At 36.9% G+C, this 15,127-nt stretch overlaps 1 protein-coding gene across 1 annotated transcript in view; it reads left to right on the forward strand.

Moving 5' to 3' along the window:
- Window positions 1–15,127, forward strand: part of LOC131582324 (protein inscuteable homolog) — a 128,421-nt gene that overhangs the window by 77,424 nt on the left and 35,870 nt on the right. Inside the window, exons 6-7 of the mRNA XM_058845391.1 lie at window positions 354–467; window positions 5,755–5,880. Coding sequence (XP_058701374.1) covers window positions 354–467; window positions 5,755–5,880 — 240 coding nt within the window. The remainder of the gene's footprint in view (window positions 1–353; window positions 468–5,754; window positions 5,881–15,127) is intronic.

Here is a 15,127-nt window from a genome sequence, read left to right on the forward strand (position 1 = left end):
TGTTTTGACTGAGAGTAGTGATGAACCCAGAGCCTTAGAAGGTAGTGTAAGAAATGGTGTAGCAATATTCCTTTATTTATAAGGTGGAAATCTTGTATCACCATGAGATTCAGTTTCTACACTAACTAAATTAGTTGTCATCTGAAAATTCTGGTACAATCCCAGGTCAAACACAATAACAATTTAATAAATAGCTGGAGAGCTCCACACCAAACATCCTCACGCATGTACCCGTTACCTTGCCCTGTTAATATTTTTAAATATCACTATCCTTGGTTACACTGACTCAGATGCAGTGAGAAATGTGTGTTGTCAGTCTGACTCCTCCAGGCTTTTTTCCCTGTATCCCCCAGAACCTGCTGAGGCAGATAGAGCTCTCGGGCAGTCTCTACATCACCGAGTCGGCCATCAGCAGTTTATTCAGCCTTGCCCAGGAAGGCGCTCACCTCTGCCGCATCATAGCCAAGGTAAGGGATGGATGGAGCAATCCAAAGCAAACCAGCAGTGCAAGAAGCTAATCTCACTTAAGAGAAACAAAATTTACTCAGAGGAACTACTTTTTTCTCTTCTTCTGGTGCTTTTGCAAGTCTTACTCTACAAAGTTTACTACCACAACTATCTCAGTAGAGGTTTTTTTTCCAAAGAGGACCACATCCCCCCAATCTTTAATATAATTAAGCACAATACCCGTGCAAGCAGATTCAGAAGTGTGGTCAGCTCCAACAGGCTTCTCAATATTGCTTCAGTTGCAGTTGTCTTTGTGCCATCTATCTGGAGATTTTATCCCTCCATCATTTTGGGAACATTTTAGTGTCTCTCCTTTTTTAAATACCGGCCATGTAAATGGTGAGAAACTTCACAATAGGCCATGGCTGTCACTGACTGTGCAGAGAAACAGCAAGACCTCTTCAGCTGTGTGTACAGAGGGGTTAGAGATAATCTTAATTTTATATATATATATAAAATATAAAATATAAAATATAAAATATATAATATATAATATATAATATATAATATATTATATATTATATATTATATATTATATATTATATATTATATATTATATAATATGTATATATAACATTATTATATTAATTATATATATATATTATTAAAGATACAAATATAGAGATACTTTGCATTCGGTATTATCCTTTTACAGAAGACCCATCACTGCAATTACTTCTGTCAGTGTGTGTTTTCATTTACTGAGTACTTGGTGCTAACTTTTGGTATAAATGAGTCATTCTGTCAAGATCCATGATACTGGAAATCCCTGCAGAGTTTGGACCTTGAAAAAGTGAGAAAGGTGAGACATGGTGTCTTGTTGAAGATAGGATGATCACAACCACAGGGCATGCAGAAAGACGAAAACCTCCCTTCCCCAGCTACTGCTTGTGAAGTGCTGTGCCAGTTCCTTGTCCTGCTCAGAGGCAGGGTTAGACAGCAGCATTTAATTACTTCTGTGTGCCTTTAGATGGATATTTACATCATAAAAGGTACTCCTCTATTCTGAAGGCTGAGAACGAGCCAGACTGACAAACCTGTAGTAGATTCTGCCAACAGCCTGAGGGGTTTGTTTTTTTCCTAAATTGATATTTGAGCTCCACTCAGTGGTACCCAAAAACAGTGGTAAAATGTTGAGTATTGGAGAAGTGCAGAATTAACAAATTAATGAAAAATGGTCTTGGGCTTTTTATCATTTTACAACTTCCATGACAGTTTAATTTAGCAGAAGTGAAGTCTGACCTTTCATAAATCACTAAGCTAACATATTTCTAAAACCTGGGCGTGTCACAGGTTTACAACTGAGGAAATGCATCCCCTTATGCAAAGAACCCTAAGTGGTCTTTGGCTGCCAATTTACAGCAGTGATTGCATCCCCTGTTCTGTGCCTCTGTGTGCCCTGTGCACTGGGAAATGTATTTGTCCAGACTGACCATTATCCTTCACACTCTGCACTGCCTCAGTTTCCTGCATCAGTGACCAAGAGGGCAGAGGAACTATAACAAACCAGAATTTCAGATGGGTGAAGAGCTTTATTCAGACAAGAAACTGAACAGCACTGAGCCTTGCTTGCTTTGGAGGTTAACTTGCACCTTTCCAAAAGCTCCCAATATGAATAAAATATGTTTTTATTTCTTGTTTGCAGACTTTGTCACATTTCCAGTTTTTGAGCAGATAACACATGAAATGCTGCTTGTGCTGTAATTCAAGTTTCATTTGAGACAGGTTTCACAGTCTCTGAAGTAGAAATAAGACAGGCACTGGCTTTCGTTCACTATGACAGTAAAAAATTCAGGGGGATTTCAAAACAGAAAATAAACAGAAAATAAACAGAAATTTCAAATTTCAAAAAATTTGAAATTGTTCTCAGTCATTATAAGGGTGGAAAAGGATTGAAGTCATGCAAAGATTTCAAAATCTTTTAGAGAATCCATAGTTCCCTTGAGAGCTGTCATAGTATCTTTGATAAAAACTACCCTGATTATTTGTTTACCGTGAAAGCGAAATTCAACAGATTTGTCCATGTAACCTTGAAGTCTCACTCTCCATGACAAAGTGTGATCTTGTGGAACACTGCTATTAGGTTTTTTCCTGTCCCAAGCTATAAGTTACAACCCTAAAGCACACCAATCTCAGATGTGCCCAAAAAAAACCCCAAAAAAAACAAGATAGTGTTGTAAAACTACAATATTACAGGAGCTGGTCTCTCATTTTACGTTTTGGTAAGGGTTTCAGTCTTCTCTCTCCTTCTCCCCCCATCCCCTGCTAATATTTTACAGAAATTAAAAAAGTCTATCAAACGCTCTCCTCTATGCTGGAGCATCACCCAGAATTTTATTCCACCTACAGGCATTCTTTAACACTTTCTTTTTTAGCATGTAACTTTGTAATCTGCTGTGAAAAAAATCATGTTGCTGACTCACCCTGGAAGCCAGTAGTAGTTCTCACTAGCTGTCAGAGACATAAAACCTAAGGTCTCTAACAAAAATGAGTAGTAGCATAGGCAAGATAAGAAAATTAGCATTACTTCGAGCAAACGGGTTATAAATAGGTTTGGATTTGTAACACCTAGAAGAACTGGTAAAAATCTGTTTACAAGTTACAATAAATAGGTCATAGAGTGATAAAGAAAATAGCATTTTTAAAAAAAAATTCATTTTACTGATGATACAGTCCAATACCAACTGTATTGAGCGGAGTGCTGTGATAATAGGCTTGTAAAAGAGAAAGGAACAAAAAATGAAGATATTCATACCTCATAATAGCCCCCTTGGAGAATACTTGACTATTGGAATTCCTTATTGCTGTACAGCAGATCACTTGCTCCAAGAGGCTTCTAATGCACTTTGCCTTATTTTCTTTATATGCCAGCTTCTTTTCTAGCAATTATTTTTGATGAAGATCTTTTTGGAGATAATCTGTCAAGATAATTATAAATGTTGTCAAAGCCTTGATGAGAATTTACTGCAGTTTGTGTCATTTCAGGCTGAAACTGTAAAATATTCCACCTTAGAATTAGATGCCTTTTTGCTTCCCCTCTTTAGTCACTACTTTGTATTTCAGCTGATTTCATTACCTAAACTTAGCCCTTCTGAACAGCATTCCACAGAACTGAATTCCTGTTAATCCAATACAGGAGAGAAGTGGGCTGTCAAGCAGTAAAGCAAGTGTCCCTCTCTCCCTCTGAATGTTTACCCACTTGACCAATTTACGTATGTCCCTGTCAGATGGAACGGTTTGGCATCATTGCAAGAGATCCAGGGGATGAATCTTGTGAAAGGTGAATAAATTCTGAGAAATGCTCTGACCCCAATGAGGGCACTGGTTTTGACGAGCCATGGAATCAGGCTCAGTATTTTCCACCTGTCCAATATTTCACTTACAGATCTCTTGGTTCATTACTCATGGTCAATATTTTACAGCTTAGTAATGGCACATGGGGCACAAAATAAAGAGTACAGATCTCCTCCTGACAAATGCAGTGATAAATCACTTCCTGTCCATCAGAAGCAAAATCAGGGCATTTGGCACAGAAAAGGCTTGAAGCAAATGTGCCAACATCACTTAAACATTGCTAAATTTGTCCACAAACTTCTGTTTATTATGGCTAAAGCAGAGGATCAGATGACACCTGATTCAACTGAACTGTGGGAAAATTCAAATTGATAATGTATTAAAAAAAAAAACACACAAAAAAGCTACTTTTTTCTTGGGAATGCCAGTGCAATAGCTTTTTTCCTCTTTTTGACAGATAATGTAATTACTGCTGGGTGAAAGAACAGTATCCTTTTGTGGAAGGAAAAATATGACTGAAACTTTTTTGTTAGTGTACTGCCTCTTTTTTAGTTTAAAGGCTCAGAAATATCTTTCTGCATTAGGCTATATATAGCAGTACTAGGTATAAAATAACAGACACATGAACACTTCTTACAATTCCAGAAATAAGTTTTACTCCTAACTATCTTAAGTGAGCCTATAGTTTTAACTGATGCCACAGAAATTCCATATACTTGTGCAAAAATGTGATCTAAAACTTCTATCTGGAGCATATGTTGAAGAGTTAATTTTGTCTAATTTTATAGGACTTGGTATAATTTTTTTGTTAGACTGAACAGAAAGTTTTGCTTCCTCTATTATCCTCTACTGTATTCAAGCAGAACTAGTACAAAAATATAGAATTCTGAAAATAAGTAAAGTCTGAATTGTAGCCCAGAGGTTTCAAGTCAGTATAACCTGTGGAGCTTTCAAATAATGGTTGAGGAAAAAATAGATTATTTCTGTGAATCTAAAAATACTTTTAAACAGCGTGTACTGAAACAGGCTTAGAAAAAGGGTGTGCTTTTCACTTGGTCCATGGTTTCAACTATTTTTAATTAATGCTGTAATCTGAACACTTTAGTCTGAGATCTTTCATGTGTCATCAATCTCTTAATATCATTCATCCTCATCATATGTCCGATTCTACATCATAAAAGGCATATGTAGTCTACCAGGTAGCACAACATTTTGAAATGAAAAATATTTTTTAAAACACAATCACACAGAATGCAACATTGTTGGTATTTATTTATATATTTACATTTGGTATATGAAATTTACTAAAACATATTTTACAAGCTGTTCTGGAAATTAATTAAGGATAGCTACTCTAATAGGTACTCAAGTCTTTGTCACTATAGTATTTAAAGAAAAACTTTTAGGAATGCAAATTTTATTTATTAGAGGATAAAGATTTGAATTGTATCTGTTTAGAATATGACACCCATTTCCACCTTATTTTCAGTACCTCTTCAAACATATAACCTTCCTGCTCATAACTTTAGGATCAAGTAAATTTTGTGTTGAGCTCAGAAATGTAGAGGAATAGGAAATACATGGTAACAAAAATCCATTTTATACTGATAACATGGCTGAAGGATCAGTTAAATCCCACTCTAATTGCCACCTATTGATGGTTCTTTGTAATTTTTGCAGAAATGTCAGGTTTAATTTAAATAGAGCTTGTAACTGGTAGAAGTCAATCACTTAAGCACACCTCCTGCTGAGGTTGTATTACTTTTTCATCACTTAGTGTACAAGCATTAATCCACTTGAGTTCTCTGTGTGAGCTTAGCACCTCTTTGTTGATGTAGTTACGACAGCTATTTTGGATAAACTACTAAAGGAATCTGCTCCCCATCCCGATCTTAATTAAGTACTAGGGAAACCTCTAGTACTACTTTCCTGATTGCTGTTTTTCTCCTGCAGGAAGGAGGTGTCGTTGCTCTCTTTAAGATCTGTCGCCAGGATTGTTTCAGGTGCCTTTATCCCCAGACCCTGAGAACACTGGCTTCGGTTTGCTGTGTAGAGGAAGGGATGCACCAGCTGGAAAAGGTAGGCACCTCAGGATTCCTTACCAACCACCTCACAAAAAAGAGAAGCCCTGTCATTAATGTCTTCCAGAAACTGATAATTTGGTGGTGTTTTATACTGTGTTCCATACTATGCTCACCTTTTCTATGCTGAACACTTCTTCAGTCTTCAAAAAATTAGTCCCAGCAATAACATTATCCTATTATCCATGTACAAATAAGCTTTATAAGTGGGGATTATTTTGTAAAACAGGTAAATATGTTAGTGACTACATCAAAAAAGTAGAACAAACTAGAGACATTATATTTTCTGGACTCTCTAAAGTGTTTAGAAACTCCACTGTTTCAAATTGTCCTTTAAAGACAAAAGGCTTTATACTTCTTTAAATCTTTTCCTGATAGTCTGATAGGGCTTCTGCTTCTGGCAGTGCTGCAGCTTATGAGAGTTGTAGTTGCACAGAAAGAAGTGGGACATATACAGTCATTAGTCAATCAAAAAATGTGTCTGCTAATCAGTAACAGCTTTCATAACAGCCACTTTCAACTGTGATGGCCAACATCAAAACATTATCCAGATAAAATTATATCAGCTTCTTAGGCTCCTTTCCTTCCTCACATTCACTATGTACTGCTATGTTTTGGAAAAAAAAAAACCACTCCTGATCACTAAATCATGATCTCATCCTTTGTATTTCATAAAACAGTCATCTTCCTCAGCTGAATAATGGCCTCTTCAAGTTAATGATAAATGATTTCACTGCCTCTTTACATTGACATGTCTTGTAATTTACTGCCCCAAATTCAAGCAAACTGTGACAGAACACCTGCAGCAAAAAGCAAGTCTCTGAGTTTACAGTAAATGAAGATGACTTAAATTTTTTTTGACATAATGCCGCTTCAGACTGACACCAGAATCAGTCTAAAAGGATCTTTCATTATGTCCACTATAATGGTGGAGTTAATAGAGTTAGAAATGAAAAAGATTGATTAAAGTCACCCGGTCCAATTCCTGGCAGCGTCAACATGTGTTTAACGTGGCCCATATCAGAGCTGATGGAACAGGAGTCCCAGGAAAAGCCAACAATCTCAAGCTCACATTTCTTTGATCTGCTTTAATATTGGCCCCAAGTAAAATTGTTCAGAGTAAAGTTGAACACAATCAGGATTGGAGTGAGACTTAAAGGATTTTTAAATTAAATCCCTACCTTCAAGGGATTTCAATTCTTAAATCATCATCTCCAAATATGAATAGATTTTTTTCTTTCAAAATTTGAAGTACTCTTCCAAAGAACACAAAAGAGAGTTAAAAGTATTAGCAATCTTATAATTACAAAAGTTATCATAGGACTTCTTATCTCGCAAAAAGGGTGTCTTCTTTTATCCAATGAAGTATCTGTGTGGTGGTGAATCATTTAATTTCTCTAATATGAATATCATTATGCCACCTAGTGCATTAAAATATCAGTGCAATTTGAACCGAGTTTTTAATGACAAAAACTTCATTTAAAAAAACCCAAACCTGGCTACTAATCAATTCAGATTAGGCAAATCAAGACGAAAAACAAAAAAATTAAAAAAAAAATCCATGACAGCACACCCCCCATATTTTTCAATTAGATTGCACAGCCATTGCAATGTTTAAAAAACCACTTATAGGAGAGCAGCAACAGCTATAGTTTCTTATGAAACACTTATCTGAGAGGTGAACTAAAAGGGGGTGGTACACTTTCTGCAGTAATTGCAGTGCTTAATTACAAAAGACATCAGGAATATTGTTTATTTTTCCAATGCTCTTTGATCTTGCCAATTCAGTGCTCATTTCTAACGAGGTGGAAAATTACCTATTGTAACAAAAATAATTTCTTTCAATTTTTTAAAAAAATCAATTCTTGTTCTTCCCAACCACACATATATAAATATGTCACACTGGAAAAAGCCATTATCACCTTTTTTATCAGCTTGATAAACAAGCTGATCTTCACTATAATTGCAGTGATAAGGTAGTTGTTGCAATGATTAGCTCTTCCTCTTTTAGGTGAATCTAGTTGCGTCTGTGTACAATGATGTAAAATCATTTGGTTAAAATGTGAGTTTGGGACAATTATTTCACTTGCAAGTACTTTACTGAATTTTGATAATATACTGGTACTCTTTGCTGTACATTGAAGTGCAGAGCTCCAGGAATTGAAGAGTGACAAATTAGGTAATTAAAATAGAAAAATGGTGAAGAAATAGTCTCATTCTGTGCCTGAGGACTGCATAAGTAGATGTTCTCTGTAAACTGTGCACAACAAGTGGTAATTTTGGTTCTTCTAGCTGCTTCAAGCTGCTTGTGGGTGTCTGGTTGTTTGGTACACTTTAATTTTGTAATCCACTGTGACACCAGCAGTTTTGAGATCATTATTTACTCTGAGCTTCCTGACCAGTCCTACTTCAAAGTGGAGTGGAGAGACCCTGGAAAAGCAACCAGAACATATTATTCCTATAGCTGTTTGTCCCTGTACCCAAGAGAGCTTTGTCATCTGTGTCTTGTGGCACTGAAGCATTTTTAGGGGAAAGCTCACTGCACCAGAAAAGTTGGTTATTCTTGTTCTGGGCATTCCAGAGTTTATACAGACAGATACAATATGTAATATAGGTAATTGGGAATAGAGAAAATAGATAAAATCCCTAAACCCCAAACTGAAAGGAGTTTGTGAGGGTTGAGCATGACAGAAACTGAAGAGCAAGTTTAGTGCTGCACATGCAGACAGACCTGGTGGTGTGTCCTGCTCTGAGGTTTAGGACACAAATACACTGGGGTAATGGGAGATTGGTTCTCAAGATTTGTTGAGGGTTCTGAAGAGAAGAATATCTGAACATTCATGAATGTGTTTTGCAAACTTAATTCACCTCAGTGTAACAAGGAGAGTTGGAGGCACAGAATTAGGATAGATTATTGTGTCTATTTAGTGACACTTAAGGTTCATAAAAAGTAAAAATTGTGATCTTGGTGATGTACATCCTGAAAATTGCATTAGGAATAACTGTACTTCAAGTGATGCTTTCATTATGAAGACACACACAAAATATAACATATACAGTCTTCAACATGGAGCAAGCTTGCCTGGAAATGGGGTTTGTGCTTGAATAGATTTTATTTTTCTCTAAAGCAATTCTTCAGGCCTTACCCCTCTGAGCATACATTAGGTCCTTGTTTTGCAGAGCTGTCTGAGCAAAATGTCTCCCATACATTTGGTGACATGCAGCCTCATTAAAGTCTAAAAACTGTGGCAGTTTCTCTGCCTCAGGGCTGTCTGTACAAAAGTTGGTGGTGGTGGTGCTAAAAGGCATGGGTTTCCAATTTTTGCCATACTGAAGCTCAGTTATGTGGTCTTCCCTTAGGCTTCTGTGGCAATAAACATCCTGCTGCAATAAAAGAACGGCAGAGCTGGTTCAGAAGCAAATAGAAAACAGTGCAATGCACTGCATTTTTTTACTGTGCATGTGAAATGTTATCACATTAAAAAATGCAGCTGAGGTGGGACCTAGGTCAAGGGTCAACTGCCACAAAAACAAGATGATTATACAAACAGCCAGCTGCCTAAATTTTAACAGTGTGCTGAGTATGGTTACTTACATTGTTTAAACCACTCCAGAAAGCAAGACACCTGGAATCAGCTCATTAAGGGGAGATAATCCAGAGACACTGGTGACAACAGCTGTTACTTTCATTAGTAAAACCTTTTTAACAAATGACACAGCTTTTATCACTGTGCTTTAAGCGAAATTGCCCAGAAATAGATTACAAATTACTTTGACTCCTTCATTTAAAGCACACTAAATCAGATTACCTCCAGAACAAGAAGGGTAAAGAAAGTATGAAGTGCAATTATTTGTGGCTGAGAAACTAAAATCTATTACTCACTGTGAACCCAGTCTGAGTTTAGAAAAACCATATTCTTATACACAGTAATAATATCTGCATGATGGTAATGCTGTCTGTCCATGATACAGCTGAAAAAACAACTATTTCTGGGGAATGAAGTAAAATGTATATTACAGAACCTCCTACTACAACTTATTTATAATTTTTGAGGTGAATGTGTGTGGATTACTTATTTCAGCTATAACCACTTTGAACTTCCAGTTTCAAACATCAGTTAAAATCATGGAGTCTCAGGTGAAGTCTCAGCTACTGAAGCCACTGAAGTCCATGTGACTCCATGGTGAGACAGAAATGGGAACTCTCTGTTAGGAAGAAATTCTCACTGTGAGAGTGGTAGAGCACCAGAACAGGTTTCCCAGAGAAGCTGTGGATGTCAAATCCCTGAGAGTGTTCAAGGCCAGATTGGATGAGGCTTTGAGCAGCCTGGTCTAATTGAAGATGTTCCTGCCTATGGCAGGGAGGTTGGAAGTAAATGATCTTTGAAATCATTTCCAACCCAAACTATTCTATGAATTATGGAGTGGGCTTTGATTATGAGAGCTTGGATGGTATGAAGGTAAAGTCCCTAATATGAAGGCTGAATGTAAATGTTAGCTGGTGGCCCATGGATGTCATTGAATGCTCCACAATGGTGAATATTTTAATTTTCATAGTACCTGGTATGCAGTGGGAGTAACTTTGTACAATGCAAGAGATGGAAAATTTTCCTGATCTGAAGGAATTATATAGCTGCCTTCATATTTCATTATTCCAAATGCAAAATGTCAAGGGATATTATTAAGAATACTCTTCTAGAAAAGGTGTGTGAGATTGCCAGTTTAGGTAGGAGGAACCCTTAGGTTGCTACATTTAAAAGCATGTCTGCAGGTTGTTTCCTTCTTTTAGGAAGTGCAAGTTTTCTGAGAAACAAGGAAATGTTGGTTTTTATTGTGGCAAATAGTTGTTTATTTATAGGATTTCCAACAACGAGAAAATTTCAGAAAGAGTATATCTCTGCCTCAGCCTGTTAGCCCTTATTACTCCTCAGAGGAGAGCTTTGTGTTAGTTAGTTGTGTTTATTTGCTTCTTAGTTGAAAAATTATCATGGCCTATTTCATTCATTTCAGAACAAGGATTAGATGGTCTCAAAGATGATAAAAATGGCATGGTTATTTTATTCTAAAATGAATTCAAGAACTCAAATGATTAAGATTTAAAAAAAAAAAAATTCAAAATGGTCATAATTTTCAAAGTTTAGTTTTAATATGTGGAGAGTCAAATTTCATGTTATTCTGTTTCCTGAGTGAGACAGGATAAAGCTGGGTAATAGCAACAAAATACAGGATTCTTAGGAGCCATTAGACAATGTCAAGTTTTCAAGGAGCCCTTCTCTTACCTCTTTACCACAAAAAACAGGTAACATGCAATGTTACAGCCCTTTCTGAATTTTTCACAGGCCATGTTGGCATTCACATTCTTAAGGCTGTTTTATAAAGAGGAATACCATTCTTTTATGTTCCCTAAAGCAGTGTTTGTTTACAGGAGAAACTTGTGAAGATTCATGCTTGGGAAGAGCCTGGAAACTTACTTTCTGCATGCTCAAAGCCACAGAGCACTGGCTGGCCTGCTGAAAACATGTGAAATTATTTAGGTGGATAGGGTTCAAGTGATGCATTGCTTTTACAGACCTTTGGCTGGAGAATCAACTCTTCTGGTCTGCATAATTCACTTATTCTCATCCTGGAACACTCTTTTGGCTCATCTTCCATGGCTGTTTGTAGCCAGGCTTTGAAATCATACTTGTGAAGTTACAAACAGTAAGTAGGGATGGATAAAGAGGTTTCTGAATTTTGAGAGAGAAAGATACCCTTTTAAAGTCTAATTCTGGCAACTTTTGACACACAGAGCACAGCACACAGAAAGTTGGTGCCATTGGTAGCTGGAGCTGGGAGCTGTCCCACTGCTCTGTGAGTAATTGTGGAACTCACATGAGAATGAAGAGCAATGAGAAAGAAATAGAAGTTAAACTTAAGGAATAGCAGTAGGGACAACAAATTGAAGCAGCTTCTCACATAGCCTTTTAGATAGGCAGGCATATCTGTTTTAGTAGCTGAGTTTGTGGTACAATTAGATAATGTAAACTTCTACGCTTGCAGCTCTTTAATTTACTGGACACTTCTTCTGAGTAAGGCTGTTTAATTAATTGGCAGTGAAAAATGTGCTGTGTTTGGCAAATTACATTTCTGTCAAAGCCCCTGCAAGATTCATTAAATCATATCTGAGAGTGCAGGAGCTGCACTCAAGTGCTGGCTTCGTGTGTATTAGGTGGTTCAAGTTTTACCTCTGACTACACATCTACATGTACAAAATTAGTAAATGTAGCCTCTTTCAGCACCTCCCCAGGCAAGACCAGCAAGACTTCTTAGGTCTCTGCAGAATCTGAGCATCTCAGATGCAACAGCCTGCAGTTCTAAGGCAAAATAAGGAAGTCGTGGAAGTGATATTTATGAATACTCAAAAACAGTGTGAAAAGACATTTAAGAAACCCCCATCCCTCCTCCCAAAAACCTCACAACAATAACAACAAAAGAAAAAACCCAAAACCAAAAGAAAAAACCCAAAACCAAAATGCTACTTCAGAGCCAATCTCTGAAGTAGCATTTGATTTGTTGAAAACCTTCTGCCATTACACTGTGGATTAAAATTTGTTCACTTTATGGTAGTACCCATTTCATCATGCAAAAAGGAGAGCAAGGAGGTTTTTTATGCCTCATTCAAGAGATGTAGAATTGAATAAAGACAGACAAGTTGGTGCAGGATTATGGTACATTGCCAGATCTCCATAGGAGAAAAGTATACACAAACTGCTTTGGCTGAGGTCATGGCCATTTCAATTCTGTTAAAGTGCTTAATGGAATTGTAGTAGTTGTGTTGCTGTAGTCCTGATGCTCTAAAGAGATATGTATCTGTTGCTCTGATAAAAGATATTACCTCTCCTTACAAACCTTGCGTCACTTAAATCATATTATAAATTTTAGAAGAGAAAGAAAGGAAGTGTAGGACTAAAGATAAACATTTTGATAATACTGGTGAAGGAGGTCAACGTGAGACTTGGCTAAGGAGTTGGTGAATACCTGCCTTGGGCTTTGAAGGACACAGATTCTATTGTTTATCAGCAGATCCTCATTTAGATATCTGGCCTTGCCCAGATTCTGCAAACATATAAATGTGCACTCAGCCTTAAACATCTGAGTAATTTAATTGAAAAAAACAAGAGAACCTGCTAAAAATGTCAGCAGATGTGCACATCTGCTGGTCTGTTCATGACTGAGATTTCTGATGGCAATAAATTTCATCAAGTAAATATTAATTTGTTGACTACTGAACACAGTGCTGTAGCACAAAGGAAATATTTTAGAGTTAAATAGGTGAAAGATCTTTTTGGTAAACTTTGCCTTTTCAATGGAGTGCAACAGGCAATCTATGAATTGACATAAAAATCTAACTGTAAGTTGTTAACTTCTGTTAACAATTTATGGATAGATTTGTATGTCAATTCAAAGTAAGCTCTCTTCTAACCCAACAATGAATACTTAATGTCCTTTGTCTGTAGTGTGGTCCTTCCACATCACCCACAGATTTAGGCTTTGTGAGGTTTGTCCTGTACTTACATCGTGGATCTGTGATAATGTTTCCACATGCAAAAAATTCATAGCAGTCAAAGCAGCCCTGTTTTATTTTTCTTGTTTTTTCATGTTTCAGCAAGATCTGATCAGAAGAAGGCATTGCAGTGACATTCAGGTATTATCACTGATGTGCTGGGAGTAAATCTTGCCACTGTTATACTTCTTCCATGGCTCCAGAGCAGTGTTCAGCAAGTGAGAGCCGATTAAATGAGGTGTACTTTGGTTTCCATATGGGATGTAGTTACTAAAGGAGGAACAACCACTATTCTTATCTATCTCTCAGCTCTGCCTTCTTATACGCCTTGGTTTTATTAATTGAGATGCAGGAGAGACTCTACAGACCTTTTTTTTTCTTCTTGTTTCAAAAAGATAAATTTCATTGAAATATATTTTAAAAGCTGAAAGGGAAAGTCCCCAGGCTTTGCCAGGTTACTGAGGTGTACACTTCAAATGGCAAGATCAACTTGGAGCAGTGCCTGTGGATTGCCATTCCCTCCAACTCCATTTCAAAAATTTGGACTGGTGCCAGCTTACTGCTCTGCACTTGTTTGGCTCCCATATATTTTACACATGGTTTTTGCAGTCTGTTCTGTTAGTATTTTATGCTATCTATTGATTTTATATTTCGCTAAGTATTTTATTCCAAGCACTCCAAATAGCTCTAGATTTATGTTTAAAAAGTCAGGATGTTAAGAGAATTTTATAAATGAAAAATAATTTGGAAATCACCAGATGATGGTATTTCTGTAACAATTGAAAGTATTACCTCAAGTGATGACAATGATCATGGCAGCGAATAATCCACGAATGACGTCCAAAGGAACAGAAGCCAGCACATCAAATACCAGGTGGGTTTTCCCTACATAATAATCATCATCATCATCATCTATCAAGCAAATTTAATTTTAAGATGAAAGAAACAGCTTACTCAGCTCCTAAAATGAAGGCAGAGATTAATGAGAATCAATTGAAGCATTTAAAAAGAGTGCAAGCAGAGAGCTCTTTTGGACCTCAAATATTCCCCTTGTCCCTGACAGAGGCAAGAAAACTGGAAAGAGATGGCTTTACAGAAAGACCTAACAGATGAGTAACTTTGATAATTCTTTTCTCCTCAGTCAGCAGGAAACTGTTGCATCTCATATCTGCATTCATAGCCAGATGTAAACACATGTACCAGATGTGTTTAGGTTGCACTTTCTAAATAGCTTAGCTGTAGCCATGATAAAGGAGAGATAGGAGTTAAAATGCTTATAAAAGGAGACAAATACAAGTAGATAGTTCCCCTCTATAAAATTTCTGTTAATAATAATAAGTTGTGCTGATCTAACCAATCCATCCTGTTGCAGACTTTATGACTCAGTATTGCAGATTAATTTTCTGGATCATAGAAAAGTCCAAAGAGTTTACAGCTCAGAGGTTCCCTTTCTTATTTGGTTGTTCCTTGAGCTCACCTAAAACCTCACTGGTTTCTGAGACCTCTGCAGGAAGGAGAGAAGGTACCTTCCTGCAGAGATCTGGTGGCACATCAGGGGTTTAAATGCCTCTGGAGCCTGAGGATTCACTACCAGCATTATTTTTCCTTCTATTCCTTCTCTCATGTTTATTTTCCCACCTTAATTAACTATCATTCTTAGAGTTTTCTAGTGCTCTGTATGGCTTCTTGTGTATCTATTCCT

The sequence above is a fragment of the Poecile atricapillus genome, chromosome 1 (genome assembly GCF_030490865.1).
Source record: "Poecile atricapillus isolate bPoeAtr1 chromosome 1, bPoeAtr1.hap1, whole genome shotgun sequence".
Lineage (NCBI taxonomy): Eukaryota > Metazoa > Chordata > Aves > Passeriformes > Paridae > Poecile > Poecile atricapillus.